This window comes from Vanacampus margaritifer, chromosome 14, assembly GCF_051991255.1.
Source record: "Vanacampus margaritifer isolate UIUO_Vmar chromosome 14, RoL_Vmar_1.0, whole genome shotgun sequence".
Classification (NCBI taxonomy): domain Eukaryota; kingdom Metazoa; phylum Chordata; class Actinopteri; order Syngnathiformes; family Syngnathidae; genus Vanacampus; species Vanacampus margaritifer.
The window spans coordinates 13,956,987-13,980,004 of record NC_135445.1 but is presented as its reverse complement, the minus strand read 5'-3'; the positions used below and the strand labels follow the sequence as shown (position 1 = coordinate 13,980,004).

The 23,018-nt window shown below is 39.8% G+C and overlaps 1 protein-coding gene across 1 annotated transcript; it reads left to right on the top strand.

Moving 5' to 3' along the window:
- The first annotated feature begins 804 nt into the window (after positions 1-804).
- LOC144033871 (tyrosine-protein kinase JAK2-like) lies at positions 805-22,893 on the top strand. Its single transcript, XM_077542243.1, has 24 exons — positions 805-1,092; positions 4,784-5,032; positions 7,783-7,906; positions 7,989-8,109; positions 10,268-10,413; positions 10,487-10,778; positions 10,944-11,063; positions 11,894-12,051; positions 12,124-12,235; positions 14,332-14,518; positions 14,624-14,745; positions 14,925-15,059; positions 15,152-15,239; positions 15,459-15,586; positions 15,660-15,798; positions 15,869-16,020; positions 17,343-17,493; positions 17,770-17,903; positions 18,781-18,970; positions 19,119-19,243; positions 20,668-20,840; positions 20,914-21,031; positions 21,170-21,283; positions 21,479-22,893. Exons 2-24 carry the CDS (start codon positions 4,816-4,818, stop codon positions 21,584-21,586), a joined length of 3,354 nt encoding a protein of 1,117 aa, XP_077398369.1. The 5' UTR covers positions 805-1,092; positions 4,784-4,815; the 3' UTR covers positions 21,587-22,893.
- Positions 22,894-23,018: the final 125 nt, after the last annotated feature.

Genomic DNA, 23,018 nt, shown 5'->3' with positions numbered 1-23,018 from the left:
TATATATATTTTTTTAAAGAATCATTTTAATACATACTCACCAGTTACCATTTTTCTTAATTTTTAATTTATCTAGGGCAGGGGTGGCCAACCCTGGTCCTCGAGAGCCACAATCCAGCCTGTTTTCCATGTTTCCCTCCTGCAGCGCAGCTGAATCTAATGATCAGCTAATCAGGCAGCTTTGCAGAAGCCTAATAACGATCCTGATCATGAACCAGGTGTGTTAGGGGAGAGAAACATGGAAAACAGGCTGGATTGTGGCTCTCGAGGACCAGGGTTGGCCACCGCTGATCTAGGGTCTGTTGGGCCCCACGAAGAAATTAACTGGGTCACCCCCAAAACCAGTGTTCATAAAAATTGTGTGCATTTAGACATCTAATTTGTTTTTTTCCACATACCACTATCTTTTTTCTTCTTCTTTATAGCAAAGCCACTAGATGGCGCTCAAGTCAGGCCATAGCGTTGGGGGCTCCAAGCAGCTTGCCTTGCTCGGACACATTTTTAATGTACAGTAGATATTTTTTTAAATTATGATATATGAGTATGACCCCCCCCCCCCCCGCCCCTCTCTCTCTTTTTTGTTTATATATTTTTAATCATTTGAGTAATATGCTTACGCTGGTAGTTATGTTTTCTTTTCATTATGTTGTAGTATTGTTCCTTTTTGTGGCAGGGATGAAATTTTGGTAAAGCTTCCGAGGTCAGTCTGCTATGGGATAAAACTCCACCAGGGGTCGCCCTTGACCACAATAACAAACGTCATGTTCGCTCGTGGACTGTCGACTCCCCCCACTCGTGAGGGCTGCCAAGACAAGAGGAGTTCCCGTGTTTTACTATTGGCTCTCTTGACAGTTGACAGTTGGGCCGGACGGCAGCGGTTAAGGTGAACGTTGTTGTGTTTCGGGGTAAAGATGCGGCGCGGCTGTTTGACGGTCGGCGTTCGAAGCGAAGATAGACAAGCGAGCCGTTAGGAGTGTGATCATTTTAGCTATTTTGTTTTTTAGCTATTATTTTTTAGCATATTAGCAAAGTCGGTACAACAGCGTTGCTCCCAATCACGGAGTTGTGTGGACAACTCGACAACTACAGACAGTAAGTGTTGTATTATTGTGTGCCTGTGCGTATACGAGCTGAGCAATGTTGATATAAAGTTCCAAAAACGATCACGTGGTATAATTTTGTGTTTGGTTGACAGTTGTGCATATTAATAAAACAATGTATGGTGACGGTGATGATGGAAAAACGTGAAAATCAATCAAATTGTTACTGCGGATGTGATCCAACATCCGGGTGCTTAACTGCGTTAGGAGTCAGAACTCATCGGGATTCTTATATAGTGGACAGTAGGGCAATGGTGTAATAGTTTTCCTATGACGTCACTTGCCTCTGGACCAGTGGCGGCTCTAGACAATTTTACCTGGGGTGGCAGGAGTTTCAGGAGGTTCAGCTCCTCTTAAATAATCATCATTCGCTTCTTTCAGCTATGTGCAAACGAAAACTAAAGACAATTGAGATGATAGTACATTCAGCTTTTATTAAACTTTGCAGCTTGTACGAGCATTCCTGACATTTTGATAAATGATGGTTTAACTTAAATAGGAGGCGATGCTGTGGCTTTAATATTTTTGACAGTCAAAGTCCAGTGCATTTTAAAATTGTTTAAAAGTTACACTATGAATAAAAATAAATACTTGTTAACATTTCACTATTCTCAGGCATCAAGCATGAAATCAGATGAGTAAAGTTAGGAAAAGGCCATTTCTTCCAAAAATGGCCCTTGGCTGTGATGGAAAAAATGTGTCTGTCTGACATTTTGGCTTCTTTACGATTGCTATTTTCTGTTTTGCTCAGATCCGCCAAAGTCACAGCTGCAGCACAGTTACAGTATGTAGTTGAAAGCCAAAATGTCCAGAGGCAGACTTGAGTGTAGTAAATGTTCAAATGTGTTGCGACTGATAACGGCGACCTACCACAGCAAACCGAGGAGGCTCTGATAAGTCTTGAGTACGGAACTTGCCTGCATACTGTGTGATAAATGTTTTGGGTGTGTAAACATGGACATCCAACACAAGGGTAGTGTTTTGTCGTGTTCTTGAACATGCGCTGCCTCAACTTCCTCATCAAGTCATACGCGAAACTTTGTCGCATCACAACCCCTCTGCACTAAGCATTTGTGTAGTAAGGAATATCTTAAATTCCTCATTTTAAAAGGAATAACACTATGAATGTAAAATGATTACTGAAGCGTCACCATATTTTGTTAACTGATTGGGGCGGGTGGGAGATGGAGGGGGCTTAGTACAATCTATTATATTGGTCAGTATAAATCCAGAAAATTATCAATTAATACAGTATATTCTGCTAGACTGACCTTTCTTTTCAATTAGGATCTTGTAATGTGAACTAGGGGTGGGAATCTATGAATGTCTCACGAATCGATTCGATTCCGATTTTTGAGTCTGCGATTAGATTCAGAATCGATTTTTGATTCAAAATGATTTGATTGACAAGGACTTTTGCTTTAATCTATAGATGTGCAAGGAATTGTAATGATCTACTCGAGTCTGACTCTTCTTTATTTTTGCTGTAGACTTTAGGTTTAACATCAAAAGTTGATTAAACCTAAAAAACTATCGTAACGGACTGGACTGGAGACGGCCAATCCAAAGCCAAATGAACTGCTAGGTTGTTTGGGGCCCTTTTGCTGCATGAAAATCAGTTGTTGGATTGCTCCTAAAATTGGTAGATAAACCGTTTCTGTCGACTTAAATTCATTCGTGTTACATCATCGTTGAAGATTAACGACCCGTCCCAGAAGGAATTATGACTTAACGTAATTGAATTTGACAAGCTTGCATGTTTGGAATCATAAGCAGATCATTACATTATCGAAGCTTTAACCGTTTCTATCACAAAGTAAAAAAATGTTTTTTGTCTCATTATCCAGAGAATAGTCTCGTCTCTGGCCTTGTGTTTTTTTTTCTTTCTTTTTTTTCCCCTTTACAACTGGTGCCATTTTCCTGGTTCTACCTGTTCATATCTGTGACTTAGTACTACAGTGGTAGGTCTCTAGATTTCCTCTAAGTGGTGGAATTAAATTGTAAAAAAATTAAATAGTGCAAGTATTTTTTTTTTACTGCACAACCAGTATTTTTTTGTTTTTGTTATTATTCTTGAATATTTTTTTGTTACTGAGAAACTTCTCCTCACTTCAGACTAGGGGTGCACCAATCACAATTTTCGGGCCGATTACCGATCCCCAATCTTTTAAAAAGTCTGACCTGCCGATCCCGATTTTTGCAGATACCGATTTTTTTTTCATTACAAGCGACATATATCTTCAGTGTTCCAATCTCGAATCCCATTAGTCATCTCAGCAGAACAGGACAGCAGCTGACTTTTTCAGATATTTTGGGAGGGAGATGAGATTGGTGGAAAAGATCAGATAATTTTTAAGGGATCGGCTGGTCACCGATCTTCCAAAATTAAGGAAATCGGGGCCGATAAATCGGCAGGCCAATCGATCGGTGCATCCCTACTTCAGACCATTTATTAGTAATACGTTGAGATTGGAGGGAATGTTTACTTACTTTGAAATTTCACTTGCACTATGCATCCTTACATTTTCTTGTGCCCCTAAAATTTCATGTTGATTAAATTACAGTTAGTCTGGAGATCTGGTCATTCCAAATGATCGCTGGCATTGATTGTCTGTCAGTGAAGGGGACACAAAATGCACTTGTCAGTCGCCATACCTTTGCTCACATGAAATTTTAACAAAAGGTGTTCTTAGTTGTATAATTTAAATGTAGGCCTCCCTGGACATAACAGCTGAAATGTGCATCAAATATTCATCTTTTCAGCCTCGCTGTTGAAATAATTTTGAGGTTGTGTGCAAGTCACAGTTCGTCATAAAACAGGAATCATAGTGTCAGCAGATCACTCGATCAGTCAGCGCGTCTCCTTCGACTTCATTTCGGTCAGTGAATGTGTTTTGCTTTGGCTTTTAGAGACATTTTGCTGAAGGAAGGCGATCAAATAATACAATAAAATGTCACCAACAACTTTAACATATTTAATCGCTAGTCAATTCAGTTGTGTCATTACTGTAGCTCATGCTAAATCTATCTTCTTTTACAGTTCAACAGCTGTAAATAAAACAATGCACTCACCATTATTCAACCATTTTTGCTCGGTCCCGGCAGTTGTTGGACACTGGCTGTGCTGTTTTACAAATATTTTAATCTTCTGTGACTGTCTGTCTGTAATGTTTGTCAGGAGCACAGAGTGTAGATTGCTAAATTAGCTTCTCACATCAGAAGCTAACTAGCTACCAGCCTTCTGGACTCTGGAATGAAATATAATCCCGTATATGCGCAACCAACGTCCTCATTTGGCAAGGTTAGGGAGTACAGTATTTTCCTTTCTGCCGAAACCCTATAACAAGGGACCGGGACAAAGTACAAAGCACCTGGAGGAACTTTAAACATCTAACACAGGTGCCAAACTCAAGGCCTGGGGGACAACATGTGGCCCACAAAAACAAATTATGTCCATCACCTTTTATGATTCTTGGTTATTTCTGCACAACAATTTAAAATGGTCATGTAGTAAATAGCATTGAGTTATTGCAAGCATTTCTTATTTTGTTACAACACCCTTTTTTTGTACCATCCATCCATTATCTACCGCTTAATCCAGGGTCGGGTTGCAGGGGCAGCAGCTTTAGCAGGGAAACCAAGACCCTAGCAAACATTCTTTCCTTGTGTTTCCCGTCTGCCAGGTGAATGCTGGCGGTGGTTTCTGGTGAACAACATGAACCCATCGGCCACCTGCGCCACAGCACATCGTAATGGCCTCCCACCAGACTGCACGACGCCTCCTGGACCGGAGCCAAAACAGAATAGCACATGCCTAAGTGTCCACCTTTACTATGTGGGGAGGGGTGACGGAGGGGAGGAGCACGTGCTCACATACCCGCCCGGCGAGTATGTAGCAGAGGAGCTTTGCATCCTTGCGGCCAAAACATGTGGTGAGTCATAATGAAAAACTTGCTTTGATACTTAAGCTTTGCAATCTACAATCTTCTGATTTCTAGCTACAGATTTCTATCCACCGCATATGTTATTTAAGGTCATGGCTATGATGAAGCCGGAGGCAGAATATATCCTGGACTGGACTCAACAATTAGTCTCAGGACAAACACAGGAATATGCTTTGAGACGTGATTTGATGTAAGACAAAGAAACTCATAGAAAAAAAAAAGTTCAATATAATTATGAAAATATAAAATATGTGATCAAAATGAAGAACTATGAAATAACTTGTGGACATTAAAACTGATAACATTTTTTAAAAATATTTTTAACTCTTTGACTGCCAAACGTTTTCAGAAACGGGATGTCGCCAGTGCCAGCCGATTTAAGCATTTTGACTGATATTTCAAGGTCCACAGAAAATGTTGTGTTTGGACTATGGAAACACACATACTACCAAATGAAAGATTGAACTCTCATCTTTCATCAGAAAAAAAAGTTTGTTTCTACCTTATTCCGTTCTTCAGTAATTAACAATAGAAAATGGTTTGTTTCACCGAAATGCTCTGTTTTGAAACAAAAAGCGGAGAAAAAGAGCTTTTTTGTGAAACGATGTTATTTCATGCACTCTAGTGAATTGTACACTTCTTTTTGTCCATGAATGATGCCACAAACACCTAAATAGTGCTTTACTTCTGTAAAACGCTATCACCAACAATGAAAAAGTGTTTTTAGATTGCAAAATACGTTTATTTCCATTCAACAGTGTAACAATTTGACAAAACAATTTTGCAAACTATTTACAAATGTGTGCAACTGTGGTACTATTTACAATTATGTGGATGTTTCAATTACAGTTTTTCTTTTTGTAACACTGCCCTGCGTGCAAGGAGAGGGAGCAGGATTTGCACAACAGAGTAGTTTCACTGCAGATTGTCACTTTCGCGTGCAGACGTTACACTTTCTTGACGGCCTTTTTTTCCGGGGAATAGCAAGTAGCAGACTGTACCCACTCCTCCGATGAATATGCATTGGACTCGGGGCACTCTTCGTCGTCCGATTGAACGTCCGCCTGTGCAGAAGTGCTCGGTTGTGCTCCGCGTTTTCCGGTGTTAGCATCGCTAGCCCGTGAACCTTTATGACGTCGTCATAGCCGCCGCGTCAACGCTTCCAACTTCAGCGTCAACCTCGGAGTCACCATCATCATCATCGATGATGATGATCATCGTCGTCATCAATGTGCTCTTTAGCGTTGGTCGATGCCTTTCGTCTTTGAAAAAAAATTCCCAAGTGTGAGCTGCTTGCAACCAGTCGCCATTGTTCGCTTCTTCAGCCATCTAGCTCCGCCTCACGTCTTCTACTGCCGCGTCAATGCTTCCAACCTCGGAGTCACCATCATCATCATCGATGATGATCATCGTCGTCATCAATGTGCTCTATAGCGTTGGTCGATGCTTTTCGTCTTTGAAAAAAACTGCTCAAGCGTGAGCTGCTTGCAACCGGTCACCATGTTCTCTTCCCTTCCCCAGCCATTGTCCCCTCTAGCTCCGCCTCACGTCTTCTACTGACACCTCCCCAATCTTGTCAAAAGAGAGTCATTGCTGCCATCTAGGGGCCAAAAATAGTCATTAGGCTAACTAGATCTGCTTGAAACTTTCACCACAGCTGGCCAAGGCTTTCCTCCACCCGTTTCAAAAAAAAAAAATTGGATGACTTCTTTTAACGTCATTGGCGGCCCTCCGTAGGTTTTTACTTGACGTCTTTTAACGTCCATGGCAGTCAAAGAGTTAATCACTTAGTATAGCAATGTGTGGTTCATGCCAAAGTCACATAAATCCAATGGAAAAAAATATAACAAAGGAACATTTGAACTCATTCACTGCCATTGACGGCTATAGATGCATAGACCGATACAGAAGAAATTAACCCCTGGGCGTTATTTTATTTTGAAATGGCTTGGTCAGAACCAACAAAAAGCCAAAAAATGGTCAAATAACGCCCAGGGGAAAGAAAGAAATGGCACTAAATTACCTGTCTGCAGGTCAATGAAGGTTAAAAAAAACTCACTGTGTAAAAATTCCACAATCCTGAACTAAAGCTCAGAGGGGGTCAAGACACAAATACTTGACAGGACAAACTCAATCTATTGCACATTGAAACAATGCCATGTAATCCCAATTTAAGACACTTTTTGTGGTCATTCATGCTGTAAGTAATAATGCATGGCAGAACTAATATGTAGGTTAGCGCCTCGACTTCCGCTTGTGGTCGAGTGCGCTTCCTCGCAGGCAGCGTTCTCATGGTCCGCATGTTGCTCACTTCCTGTTAAGAAAGTCTTTGGTCTCCGAATAACCTGACTCCACAACTTTCTACATTACGTTAGACTGATTGTTACAATGACAAACAAAAGACACGGGTGACAATTTGTGAGTTTTGAGTAGTTTGTATTTAATATGTGCTTGTTCAACACAGCATTTGAATCTTAAAATAGATTTGGATTTTGTTCACCAATTTGAGTCATCATACGCCCCTTTTACACTGCCTCTAAAAGCAGACAATGTTTAGCATTGACACAGAATGGGGGGGGGGGAGGATTCAGAAGAACAACTTTTTTCTTTTAGTTAGTATCTGAGTCATAAGAGAGGCGGGTTGCCTCCACTCCTAACTCTGTTTGTTGTATTTTAAACAAGCAAGCTTTAATGACCCGCCCCCTATCAAGTCTTGCCTGACAAATCATTCCTCGCAGGTATTGCACCATTGCATTTCAACTTGTTCAGCCTGATGAGGGAAAGTGACCGGCTGTGGTTCCCAGCAAATCACGTCTTCAAAGTGCACCAAGAGGCCAGCGAGCGCCTGCACTTCAGAATCAGGTCTACAATTACGTTGATTAGTGTTCATTCTCCTGTATGCACTTCAGATCATGACGCTTTGCTTGCTCACACCTCCGACCAGGTTTTACTTTCCTGGCTGGTACAACGGTGGCAATTCCTCGTATGCTCACCGCTACGGGCTAAACAAGGGCATGGAGAGCCCTGTGATGGATGAGTGTGTCATGGCCTATACATTTTTCCAGGTTAGTTGGAAGTACTTACGTCACTCTCACATTGTCATTTCCTTTGAGTTGCTAAAGAGCTGAGATGAAAAATCTCAGTTGCGCTCAAATATGATTAGCCAACCATTCTGACATTTTTCTCTTGGAAGTCGTACACAGGAAATGGCTTTGTAATATGATTGCTGTCGAGGCAGACTGAATAAAGTGATGTCATCGTCTCTTTGTCTGCGTGTTGAGCCATGTTACGGCGTGGCGCAATTAGTTTTGGCTAACAGACAAATACTGTAAACAGATGACATCAAGTCATCAATTATTAATCAACTAAATGAAGGACTTCTCTTTCGGTGCTGTTCCACTATGACAGAAGGTTGGAAGGATGATACACACAAAACAATTATTTTGTTAACACATAAAAAAATTATTATTTATTATATCGTTGCTGTTTTTTGGAATCTTCACGTCTCCAAAATGACTAGCGGTAGTTTGAGGAAAAACAAACAAAAATGACATCTCGCTTGATTTACCAAACACTGCTTTGGTCAAGTTGGTTTGTTACTGTACCTTATGTTGCAATCATAAACCGTTGCACATAAACATATGTCTATACCAGGGGTCTGCAATCTGTGGCTCTGAAGCCTTAAGTGGCCCTTTAGTCCCTCCTGTGGCTCGCTGTGTATCTAAAATTTTTTGGGGGAAATTAATAATAATAATAATTATTATTATTATTTTACATATTTTTATTTTTTAGATGAAATATTATTTAAAAGACTGCGATTGGCTGCTGACCAGTACCCCGCCTCCTGCCCATTGTCAGCTGCGACTGCGGCTGCAGCATGCCCGCGACCCTCGTGAGGATAAGCGGTTCAGAAAATAGATGGATTATTTATTTAGATTAAAAAAATATAATAATAATAATATAAAAAAAAGTCAGTCCAATGTTTTTAATTGTCAGAAAAAGAGAGACCAAAGGTAGATGAAAAAGTTTAAAATGTCCAGAGAGTGACCATAAAATGTGCTAAAAGGAAGAGAAAAAGCAGAAAATTAATAATTGCCAAAAATGTCAGACAAATGAATAAAAAAGGTAGAAAACGTTTAAAAAGTAACTATAAAATAAATATCCAAAAACAAAAGAAGAAATCCTGAAAATTAACACAAAATGTCTTCCAAATTGCCAAAATAGTCAGAAAATTTATTTAAGAAAAGGCAGGAAAAAAAAATAAAAAATAGCCATAACATGTCCAAAAAAGGAATAAAGCAGAAAATTACCATAATATGTTACCAAATTGCCAAAAATGTCAGAAATTTGACTGAAAAGCAGAAAATCTAAAAAATTATTAAAAAACGAAGCATGAAAAATTAACACAAATATATATATATATATATATATATATATATATATATAAAAAGGAAGATGAAAGGTAGAAGAAAATGCATCTCAAAGTATTGGATGCTGCATATTTTTCCGTTATAGTGCAACTCTAATTGGCTCTCAGTACATTCGACTTAACAATAACACACCGTGTCCTTCATCAAAGGAATCCAGACAGATTTTGTTTTTATTTATTTGGCCTAAAATTGCTCTTTTGACAGGAAAGGTTGCTGACCCCTGGTCCATACTCAACAAAAGCCAAAGGCTGTCTAAGAGGTCATCTTCGCAAACTCTTTTTCAAAGATCTTAGAGCCATGAGTGATGCAAATCAAACTATGAGCTGACTAACTTTGTGTACTAGGCGGATGTTAATCTTCACGCAATCTACCACAATGGTTTTACAGCGCTTCCTTAAGCACAACAAAGCAGTACAGCCATCAATTTTAGCAAAGCAGGTTTATTTGTGTATCTAAGCAAATTATTAAAAACATCCAGAATTTCAATCTATACACATACATTAGATTCTGTTGGCTAAATATGTAATTGGGACAGTGACTTCCGAAGGCCATTTAACTAAGTTTGCCTGATTGAAGATAGACAAAATGATCTGAAGGGACGGGTGTGTCTTTGAATGTTCTAAACGGAATAACACCGCCCATTGTAGTCTGTGTGAAGCATAGCTCAACTTCCCTTATTTGGTATTCTTTGGACAGCAAACTAGCCGACGTTGTTTCGCTTCCATTTTCATTGCATGACCAATCACGACAAACAGATTCTTGGTTTTCCTAAAAGTGATGTTTCCCTTGGCAGTGGCGCAGTGACTTCCTAAACGGTAGGGTTGTCATCCCAATGGGTCACGAAGACCAGGAGGAGTGTCTGGGCATGGCGGTACTCGACATGATGCGTCTGGCTAAAGAGAGTGGTCAGTCACCTGTGCGCATATACAATGATACCAGGTAGGTTGACAGTTTGAATTTAGGCTAACGTTTCCGACAATAACGTCTCTGGGGGAAAAAATGTGCGGCTCAGCTACAAATCGTTCCTGCCGAGCTGCATGCGAAGTCGCATCCAGGAATACAACATCTTGACCCGCAAGCGCATCCGATTCCGGTTCAAGAGGTTCATCCAGCAGTTCACCGAGTTAAAGGCCACGGTGTGTAAACTTCGCCTCAAGTATCTGATGAGCTTGGAGATCCTGCTTCCGTCGCTCTACTTGGAGCGCTTCCACGTGACGGACCTGTCGGCACGTGATGTTACCATCGTCGTCGAGGGCAGCAAGGGCATTCAGTGGTCAAATGGGAAAACGGAGGGAGCAGAGGAGGTAAGGAAGATGAAAAGGAGATGGCTTTTGTGTTGCCATGGAAACGTATAATATTTGCATAATCGAAGTGACTTGCAATGTGTCACACGCTCTCAAATGGAGCTTTAGGAGATCATCGTTATGACTAATTTTCCAACGGTGGCCTGAATGATTTGCGTGTTTTAGGAGCTGCAGACATATTGTGATTTCCAAGAGGTGATAGACATCAGCATTAAGCAGGCCAATAAGGAAGGCTCAGTGGAGAGCCGCATTGTTACTCTCACGAGACAAGACCACCACATCCTGGTACAGTACACACTTCCTGTCTACTTCACTACACATTTTTTTTGTTGTTTATATAAGCAGCAATGTGAAAAACAAACACTATTAACTAATTCACTGCCATTGACGGCTATAGACGTCAAAAATTCGAATTTTTTTCCACTTTTGTTAACAAGAGTATGAAATTATAGATATAAAATACAGATATAAAATGTGTGATTAACTATTGAAGTCATGCAACTAATTACAGTTAAAAAAATTAATCGCCTGACGCGATAAAAAAAAGGAGAGAAAAGATTATTAAAAATTAGGGGCGTCAGGCGATTACAATTTTTAATCGTAATTAATCGCATGACTTCACTAGTTAACTCACGATTAATTACAAATTTGATATCTGTTCTAAATGTACAATTTTAAAAAATCTAGGTTTTCATACTCTTGTTAACAAAAGGGGAAAAAAATGTTAAACTAATAGAAATTAATTGTTGACGTCTATAGCCGTCAATGGCAGTGAATGAGTTAAGGAATGTCTGCTCATCCAAAGGTCATTACAGAAACTAACATTCTTTTTGAATGTTTCTTTGTTTGACCACTGAATGAACATACTTCCCCGTTGGGGGGATATTTAGAATATATTCAGACAAAATCTGATTATCTGGTCTCATGCATGTCTTTCGTAACATCGTCATTATCTCAAAGGCAAGCTAATCTTTTGAATCTCAGTCTGGGGTACAAACTAGTCATGTTTTTCTGTTTCCCAGTCTTGAGGTGCTGTTAATAGAACGACTTCAGAGGGGCATCTAAAATTATACGCTCATGATTAAAAAATTGGGATCTGTTCTTTGTCAATTTAGGAGCTGGAGTTTCAATCTCTCTCGGAGGCGCTGTCATTTGTATCATTAGTGGACGGATATTACAGACTCGTGGCAGATGCACATAGTTATCTTTGCAAAGAAGTCACCCCTCCAAGGCTTCTGGAAGGCATTCAAAGCCACTGTCATGGCCCTTTGTCGTGAGTAGAATACTAATATTTCACACATTACCCCCCAACATGTGAAGGCATAATGTGTCTCTCTGGTCACAGGATGGAGTTCACAATCGCTAAGCTGCGTCGTGCCGGCAACCGCCAGGGCCTGTACATGCTGCGCTGCAGCCCCAGAGACTATGACAAGTTCTTTATGTCCTTTGTGGTGGGGGTACGCACTTCTTTAAAGCTCTCATGTGACTTGATTATTTGTATGTGTGGATGATTGATTGTGCAAGGCCATTAGACACTTGTCAAGTAATAATACATTAGCTGTAGGACTTGAATGTGTCAGACAGTCCGTTATGGTAAAAAAAATATATATTTTTTTTAAATCTCTGAAGCCCTTAAATGTTTGAGCACGGCAGCATATTAGAGAGGGTGTAATATTCCGAGAGAAAAAAAGGAGATTGGCGAGAAAAAAAAAATCATAAATGTACGAGAGGTAACATAGCTATAGTGAGGACGAGGTGCTGCCTTTGTCCGCCAGGAGCTAACGTGAGGATCCGTTGGTGATAATGGAACACAAAGCAGGCTACAGCGACAACACTTCCTTCCTGTTAGCTGACTAACGCTAACCAATGAGAAGCTATCAGACTTTATGTAAATGCAAGTGAATGACTGAGAACAGCAGATTCAAAACATCGTTGCGTTGGCGCTTCAAAGTCTGAATGCTTAATATGATATGGTTAATCTCTGCTAAAGCAATTACTATCTCCTTATTTGAAAACCCGACCGAAAAGTATTGGCACAAGCATCTGAATACGCTTATGTGTATTTGTGTGTTAATGTGTATGTGAATTTTTTTCTAGCTAATTGGCCACTTTATAATGTAACTAATCCGCCAGTTTTTTTTCTTGTAAATGTCTGAGTTTTTTTCTTTCACAAATTTGCCACTTTATAACGTCGCAAATAAACTAGTTTTATTTCCTCGTAAATTTGTGAGTTTTTTCTCAGAATATTAGCCCCCCCTCCCAAAAAAAGTATTTATACGTGGCCCTAATACACCGTTGTAGTTTTAGAGATTATATGAGAGATTTAAAATGTAAATTATTATGAATTAATTATTTATTATTATTTAAATTAAAATTTTTTAACTCATTTGCTCCCAAAACATAGAAATATGCTCTATTTTAAATATTACCATGGTCCCAAAAACATATTTATATGTTGTTGTTTTTAAATGTTTTGTTTTTAATGCTACACAGAAGGCTTTGATGCGGCCTCTGAACTGAAGAGACTGCTTGAAGCAGCGGTAGTTATTATAAAAACGGCCAGCGGGTGATAGAAGCGCAAAAGAGATCAACCAGGGCCATGTTGCAAAAAGCTCTTTTTTCCAGGGTTTTAAACAGATTTGTGAATAATGATGAAATTTAGCTATATTCTAATGCTAATTGCTGCAAAATGGAAACAGATAGAAATATACTTTTTTTCTGATGAAAGAAGAGACTGTAATCTTTCTTTTGGTAAATTCCATGTTTTTATCGCAATAGAACAGAATATTCTGCAGGCCTTGCAAAATCAGTCAAAATCCAGTCAAACTTAGCCGGGAGCTAAGAAAAAATGGCTGAGAGTGAATGAGTTAACTCTGACTGCCAGACGTTTTCAGAAAAGGGATGCCGTGGGTGCCAGCCGATTTTAAGCATTTTGACTGATCTTTCAAGGTCCATAGAAAATTATGTGTTTGGACTATGGAAACACACATACTACCAAATGAAAGATTTCATCAGAAAAAAAAAGTTTGTTTCTACCTTATTCCGGTTTTCAGTAATCAACAATAGAAAATGGTTAGTTTCACCTCTGTTTTGAAACAAACGTCTTTTAACGTCTTTGGCACTCCTCCATAGGAGTTTACTAAATGTTATTTAATGTTTTTGCAATCAAAGAGTTAAGGTCATATTGGTCCACAAGGTCATTTTTAAGGACAAATTATAGGTCAAGTTACTAAAATGTGGAGCTTTTTCAGAAAAACATCCAAATTTGGTGGGCCGTAGCTCCCAAAGCTCTGATCCAATTGATCTCAAATTTGAGATTTAGTGATGTTCCATCACTATCAAACAAGTACACCAAGTTTCATTAAAATCAATAATCCCCTTTGTTAAACCCACAGGCTGATTTGGCATGCCGCCAGCGACTCTCAGGAAGCAAGGCTTGATGTTTGATAAACTCCACCATTAGATAATAATTGGTTTTACATGACACAGATCTGGTGTCAGCTTTCAGCAGACGTAGTATGACAGGCTGAACGGCATTCTCTTTGACCTTCAGTATGATGCTATGATGGACTACAAGCACTGTCAGATTGCGAGGAGCGAGTCAGGAGAATACGTTCTGAGCGGTGCCAAGAGAAGCTTCGACACGCTCGGGGAACTTCTCAACTGCTACCAGAAGGAGGCGCTCCTCACCGACGGATACACATTTCATCTGACCAAGTGCTGCCCGCCCAGCTCCAAACGTCAGTCAAAGCTCACTAGTTACTGAAATTTGCCATTTTTGCATGTCTGGCATGTGAATTTGGTGATGGGATTTGCCTAACGCGTGTCCCATTACGCTTCTCCAGACCAATCCAATCTGCTGGTGTGTCGAAATAACCAAGGGCCGGAGGTTCTTCTGTCTCCCTCGCTACAAAAAAGCATCAGCCAGATGGTTTTCCACAAGATTCGAAAAGAGGACCTTATCATCGTAAGACATCCCTCGTTGCTTCTTGTGACTTTTTGTGACAGAAACGACACTAATAAGAACCAATTCAGTTAGTCAGATCAGATTGAGCATTTAGAGTTAGCAACATTAGCCATCATTGGTTAGCATCTAAACTCACCTCTCTCCTTGTCAAAGTACTTAAGTGTTGCTTACCATTTTAGAGTGAGAGTCTTGGCCAGGGTACGTTCACCAAGCTGTTCTCCGGCGTGAGGAAAGAGCTCGGAGACTACGGGGAGATTCATCAGATTAACGTAGCTATCAAAATCCTGGACAAGGCTCATCGCAGTTACTCAGAGGTGAGCTTTATTTTATATTTATTTTTTACTCACTGACTGACTGCTATTGTTTCGCCTGTTCCCACACTGACTTGATTTCTCTTGTTTTTCAGTCATTCTTTGAAGCAGCCAGCATGATGAGCCAGCTCTCCCACAAGCATTTGCTCCTCAACTATGGCGTGTGTGTTTGCGGAGATGAGAGTAAGTTCAAATCACACACGCGCGTAATCATGACTCGATTGTTCTACTTCATCCTGTATTCAAACACAAGTTCTAGGATGGGCCTCCCAAGTTATTGATTACAGTTGGGAAATTTCACTGTGGCTTGTCTATATGTGCCCTGTGATTGGCTGGGACTCCCTTAAGTCACCTGGGACAGGCACCATCTCACTCAGAGCACCCCCCCCCCCTTTTTCTCAGACATTATGGTTCAGGAGTACGGTAAATTTGGCTCTTTGGACACGTATTTGAAAAAGAACAAAAGTAGCATCAACATCACATGGAAGCTGGAGGTAGCCAAGCAGCTGGCCTGGGCCATGCACTACCTGGTAAGATCTCTCAGCCTCACCTGCGGTCGCCGTGACAACGGCGCAAGAGTGCTAAGTCTTTTTGCACACACAGGAAGACAAGAATGTCGTCCACGGGAATGTTTGTGCCAAGAACGTTCTGGTGATCCGAAAGGAGGACCGCAAGACGGGCAGCCTGCCTTTCATCAAGCTCAGCGACCCCGGCATCGGCATCACCGTCCTGCCCCAAGAAGGTCTTCGAATCGACTCCACGCTCACATCAGCAAACCTTCTCCGCGCTTATCTCCGTCTTTTGACTCGCAGTTCTTGTGGAGCGTATCCCGTGGGTGCCCCCGGAATGCATCGACAACCAGCAAAATCTGAGTTTGGCCACAGATAAGTGGGGCTTCGGCACCACCTTGTGGGAGATCTGCAGCGGGGGAGATAAACCACTCTGCACCCTCGACTGCTCCAAGGTGACAAATTTGCTCAGTGTTTGAGATGGCCAGTGCAACATTTTAGGAACACACTTACAAGAATGTATGATGACTCCACACAAGCCAGCCAAGTTGTCTTTTGTCCATTTTCCAAAACGTTTAATGTTAAGATTCGGGGTGTCAAAATGAGTGCGTTAGTTTTGAGTTAATTTAAAGTTCCTTTAACTCATTCACTGCCATTGACGGCTATAGACGTCAAAAATTAATTTGAACTATTTCTATTAATTTGACATGTTTCCTACTTTTGTTAATAAGAGTATGAAAACATTGAAAAAAAGTTTTTATTGTACATTTAGAACAGATATAAAATTTGTGATTAATTGTGATTAAATTATTGAAGCCATGTGATTAATTACAATTGAAAATTAAAAAAGATTAAAAAAATAAAAATTAGGGGCGTCAGGCAATAACATTTTTGTAATTGTAATTAATCGCTTGACTAGTTAACTCACGATTAATCACAAATTTTATATCTGTTCTAAATGTACAATAAAAAAAATTCTAGGTTTTCACACTCTTGTTAACAAAAGTGGAAAAAAAACGTTAAACTAATAGAAATAGTTCAAATGAATTTTTGACGTCTATAGCCGTCAATGGCAGAAATTTTTTAACGCGCTATTAATGATCGGCCCTTACTTGGAAAGCCTGTACTACGGGAATTCCGGTTGCAACGCAGCAGACACGTCCACGTCAAAATTTAGCAGTAATGAATTTAATAATAATGCAGACATTTGTGGAGACTGGGGTCAAGTTCTATTTAACAATTTTAAAAATGTGCAGAATTTCACAAATACTTCATGTTAAAGATTAGATAGCTCTTAATATGAAAAGAAAAATGCACTGAGCTGCCACTGTCTTACAAATGCAATTATGCCATCTAGTGGCAAAATAATGACCTCAACACAAATCAATATCACACTCGTTTTTTACAGTACAGTACTTTTTTTTTTAACTCAATTTTATGAACTATTATTAAATTACTGTATCAATGACTTCTATTAGTTTAAATTTTTTCCACTTTATGTTACCAAGAGTATGAAAACTTAGAAATGAAATATTTGATTTTGACATTTTATTGGATATTTAGAACAAGATATAAAATGTGTGATTAATCGTGAGTTAACTATTGAAGTCGTGCAATTAATTACAAATTTATGATTAAATATTTTAATCGCCTGACACCCCTAGTTAAGATAAATGAAACGATAATGGGCCAAATGAAGAAATCTGGTGGGGCTTTTATCCATTTCTGCGGTTGTCAGATATTCTTACTTGCCTTGCGTTTGTGCTGTCCTCCACAGAAGATGATGTTCTACGAGGACAGACACCAGCTGCCAGCTCCCAAATGGACCGAGCTGGCCAATCTGATTAACAGTTGTATGGACTACGAGCCTTCACATCGACCCTCCTTCAGAGCGGTCATCAGAGACCTGAACAGTCTCTTTACCCCAGGTAGGAACTGGCTTACTCAAATATACCCTTCGCTATTGCCATCGAGGAGAACAAGAGATTGTCTGTAACTGTAATGACCTCACTGTAGATACTATTGTTCACACATGAGCATGCAAAATTGAAAGGAGTTTGGTTATAATCCGTAAAGCATGACTCCTTCTTGTGACTGTCTTGGGGGCTCCAGCTGACATGTCACCAATTTGCAGTTCAGCGAATGAATGCCATAATCTACCGTTTGTGAAAATACCTCATCGTCTTCATCATTTTGTGGCGCAGACTACGAGCTGTTGGTGGAGAGCGACATAGTGCCTGCCAAGACGCGAGGCTTTGGCTTCCCGTGGGCGTCCGACAGCCAGGAGCCTGCTCAGTTTGAGGAGCGACACCTCATCTTCCTCAAACAGCTTGGCAAAGTGAGCACTAGGAGTGTTCCAAATCATACCTTCGACCATATTACCGGTGTCTTTTTTTTGGGTGGTAAAAATGTGGAATATCGTGAAATTGACGTGATGACATCATCCGTAACATCATACGTCTTTGTGTCCATTTGGCCAAGATAAACAATCCGCGGGGGTTATTTTACCATGAGCGGTAATGACTTTATGATGCTAACCGGCCGCGAAGCTAACGCATTTTCTCGCTCCTCTTTTTGACCAATCAGAGACATTCACGGCAAAATAACGCTCGCAGGAGGGTTGCCGCTGCCTAAACAATCGCAGGGGAAAAACATTTTTCCAGAATACACTTGCCTGCGATGTACAAAGCATGACGCCACAAACTGGCCGCTACCTTATCATTGGTTAAAAAAATGTATTCATTTTTGCCTCTACAAAACGAGGATCAACCACACAGGAGAAAATAATGGACTTTCTTGACTCATGAAATTTGCCACTGACTTCTGAAGGTTTGCGTTTTCTTTGTATTTGCTTAGTAAATGTGCTTTAAGCAGTAATGTTACAATAAGACCTGGCAGGGTAAACAGTGGCCTGTTTTTATTTCCATTTCATTCCATTATGGTTGCTATATTTGAAATTTGTTTACATTTTAATTGTAAAAAAAAAAAAAAAAAAGCTTAAATATTAAATTAAATATTGTGTTGCAATAAAAGTGCTATTATTCCGAAGCAATAATCACAAATCTATTGTTCAGTAATTATTTAAAAATATCGTCACCGCAAATTTCTTTGAAATATCGTGATATCCTTTTTAGGCCATATCACCCACCCCTAGTAAGCACACACACACACACACGCACATACCCATTCACACATCTAAATTTCCGCCCATGCAGGGGAATTTTGGCAGCGTGGAGATGTGCCGGTACGACCCGCTGCAAGACAGCACGGGGGAGGTGGTGGCTGTCAAGAAACTCCAGCACAGCACGGCGGAGCACATCCGGGACTTTGAACGCGAGATCGAGATCCTCAAGTCTCTCCATCACGAGAACATTGTCAAATATAAAGGAGTGTGCTACAGCGCAGGTATGAACGACCGAGAATTTCTTTTTTCTTTTTTTAGGAAGTTGCCAACAAATAGAATTGATCAGATCTGTCAGGATTATAATAGAGGAAAAAAGAAGGAAGCCAATTTACCCAGCTGAGCGTTTAATTTGAATATTACCTCTTCCAGGACGGAAGAACCTACGCCTGATTATGGAATATCTTCCCTACGGAAGTTTGAGGGATTATCTCCTCAAAAACAAAGTCCACTTTGATTTCAAGAAACTGCTTCTCTATGCGCTACAGATTTGCAAGGTGACGTATTGTTTTGTACAGCACATGACAGGGCCACTTATTTAGGGTGCGGGTCACATTCTTTTGTCTAAACTAGCACATTTCCACAGATAGTACCCGGGAGCGTTTATTTAATCAGCAGTGGATGGGGGATGTCTATTTGTATTTTTGGATTAACATGAACTCATTCACTGCCATTGACGGCTATTGACGTCAAAAATTAATTTGAACTATTTCTATTAGTTTAAAATTGTTTTCCGCTTTTGTTAACAAGAGTGTGAAAACCTAGAAAACATTTTTTATTGTACATTTAGAACAGATATCACATTTATGATTAATCGTGAGTTAACTATTGAAGTCATGCAATTAATTACAATTAAAAATTAGGCGCGTCGGGCAATTAAAATTGTAATTAATTGCATGACTCAAGTTAACTCATGATAAATTACAAATTTTATATCTGTTCTAAATGTACAATAAACAAATGATAGCTTTTCATACTCTTGTTAACAAAAGTGGAAAAAAATGTTAAACTAATAGAAATAGTTCAAATGAATTTTTGACGTCTAAAATGGCAGTGAATGAGTTAAACAAGATGATAGTAAAAAAAAATAATGAATTATTGATGCTCCCTAAAAATGTTTATAATTACCTATACTAATAATTTAAACCATAGATATACCACAAACTATCACCACAAAGCACTTTAGTATCATAAATCTTATATCTAGGCCTGTTTCAGGTAGGACATGTTTATTTTCTTTTTGGCCACTTGAGGGCTTTGGCGCCATCTTTTGGCATGTGAGGGTATTTCACAAAGAGCACTTTGAACAGCAAATCACAGTAGATAAATAAGCAATTCAAAAAATGGATGAATGGATAGATTTTTTTTTTATCTAGAAATAGTGCACACAAATAGGTGTCGAAATACAGGATACAGTATTTGAATTTTTGTCACATGAAACTGCGCTGAGCAAAATGTGTCAGCTTCTACTGTGAGGCTCGTCATTAGTCAATTCTCCACCTGATGTCACGTTATCTGTAATATTGCAATGGGATCTTGTTTACAAGACTCCAAAGTTCATCTCGAGTGAAAATTGGAATGCATTGGTGCTGCTGTTTTGATTAGCCACAAGTTAAAATGGGCTCAGCGGTCTAATCCAAACAATAGCGTCTTTGTCCGGAGATAACTACTGGTTTTACACGTTTATTTTGTCCTCATAGGAAATATTAAGGGTGGAATTTAGTTTCCTTTAGACACACCACCAAGTGACTAATTAGGGAATGGCATTTATAAGAACAGCCACTATTTGAGGAAATCTAATATAATCAACAAATAGCAATCAGTAAAGGGGAACACTGTTTGTTTTGGCAGTTAATACAAAAGTGTTCACAGTTCTTCCCTCTCTGCATTCAAATGTGCAAAACGCAATCGATGGTCGCAGGGTATGGACTACCTGGCTACAAAGCGTTACGTCCACAGAGACCTGGCAACTCGAAATATTCTGGTGGAGAGCGACCTGAGGGTCAAGATTGGCGACTTTGGGCTGACCAAAGTGCTGCCCCAGGACAAAGAATACTACACCGTGCGAGAGCCCGGAGAAAGCCCCATTTTTTGGTAAGCAGGACACCGTCATGGATCACGACCACGTACTGTATATGATTAAAAAAAATTATAATAATTTCTTCAGGTATTCCCCAGAGTCACTTACAGAAAGCAAGTTTTCAGTGGCCTCAGATGTTTGGAGTTTTGGCGTGGTCCTCTATGAACTTTTCACCTACTGCGACAAAAGCTACAGCCCACCTGCGGTACCTTCTCACACTACTTTACACCAAACCATGACTCACTTCTAATTGACCGCGTTTCCCTTCGAAAAGCAGGGAAGGAAGTCCTTCACTTTGATTCACTAAGTGGCTCTTACTAATCACGACTCCCTTTTGTTTCAGGTGTTTATGGAGCAGATGGGAAACGACAAACAAGGACAGATGATCGTTTATCATTTGATCGACCTGCTGAAACAAGGATATCGCTTGCCTGTGCCCGATAATTGCCCGAAGGAGGTCAGCACAATCTCAGTTCATATTTGAACAAATGGCCCCAAAATGGCCGCTTCATTAATCGCCAATTTAATTGGCTAGAAAAAATTGCTACTTCATTAACACTGCCATTTATTAGAACTTTATGGACATATCGAGTCTACACTCCAAGCGTTCAGACTAGAGAAAAAGAATTAAAGACAGCTTTCACTTTCTCAGATGCACCAGATGATGACCGAGTGCTGGTGCGGTGACCCGGGACAAAGGCCCACGTTCCAAATGTTGATCCGCAGTGTGGAGAAGGCACGAGACAACATGAACGCATGAGGCGCGTTCGTCTGTGAAGTCTCAACGTTGTTGCTTGGACGCAAATGAACAATCGCGATCACACCAGGGCTCTTTTGAGGCAGCGGTGTCGCCACATGTGATGTGAGGTTTTTGGAAACATCACACATAACTGAATGTTGTTTTTATACGTGCCATTCGATGGAAGATTTTCTTTAGCGGCTCATTTCTTTTATAAAATATTTTTGTATGCATGTAAGATGCGTTGTTCACGTCGTCTATTTTTGTACTTCCAACACCTTGGCCACCATCTTAACATCAGCTACCAATTACCTGTAGTTATGAACAAATTTAATGTGAGATTGTTGATAGTATGTTTAAGTGTTTATTTTATAATTTTTTTTTTTATTAAGAGTTTGTAGAAGATAATTTCACAGCAACTGTTTTGATTGTTGTCATGTGACAACAAAGTGAAAAGAACATTTTGTTAAGAACGTTTTATTATTCAAATTGAATAAAAGTCATCACTGGTATTTTATTAAATGCATTGGCAACTTGGTCATTTATTAGGTAGAGCTAAACAAACGAGTGATTGTCACTCTGTAGTGTCTCTGTTTTGAATAGACACTCTACTATAAATAATAATGTAGCTGTGAGGCGTGTTTGATTTTTTTTTAGAATGGAAAATTCAAAAACTACATTTAAAAGGAACCCTGACTGCCATGACAAGTTTGCTCTATATTATGTATTTTGTTGTTACTAACATAACTATGAGATTCATTTTCCAAAAATCATTTCAAATTTAATACATTTTGTAGAAACTTCATTTGGACGTACGCCGCCATTGTTAATTACGCATTCAGTGCGTAGTGACGTAGAATGGCGGCCGGCTCTCTGCCGAGCAATGTGAAACGCCTGTAAAGAAAGCAAGGTAAGCCTCGTAGCGTTCCTAAAGAAACATGTGATTGGGAGAGTCACCCTCCCCCACACTGACGCCGTGCTCTCGTCATTCACCAGACGTAATCAAGAGTTTTGATCGTCCCTTTAGGAACGCTACGAAGGCGTTTTACATTGCTCGGCAGAGAGCCGGCTGCCGTTCTGCGCCGCAACGCATTCAGTGTAAATAATGTACGTCCAAATAAAGTTTCTACAAAATGTATTGAGCTCATATGTAGGAATTCACTTCTGCACTTTGAATGTTTATATGTGTCCTACAAAACATACAATTGTTAGTAATGGTATCAGTTTCAGCCAGACTGTCTTTTGGTTTGATGAATTTATGCCGAAATCTGGGTAGTTACCATCATTTTTCTACCAACTGTGAATAAATAATCAAATATTGTAATAAATGTGTGCATTTATTTTGACGCTGGTGGAAAGAGTACACAAATTCAACTCTTGTTTCATTTGATATTTTATTCTTTTAAAAACTGAAAGATGACAGATCCCCCCGAACACCCCCCCCCCACCCCCA

Coding starts and splice junctions, on each gene's coding strand:
- LOC144033871 (XM_077542243.1), top strand. CDS start 4,816: ATGAACCCATCGGCCACCTGCGCCACAGCACATCGTAATGGCCTCCCA. Junction 10,779..10,943: donor AAACGGAGGGAGCAGAGGAG/GTAAGGAAGATG, acceptor TGCGTGTTTTAG/GAGCTGCAGACATATTGTGA. Junction 19,244..20,667: donor ATGCGCTACAGATTTGCAAG/GTGACGTATTGT, acceptor CGATGGTCGCAG/GGTATGGACTACCTGGCTAC.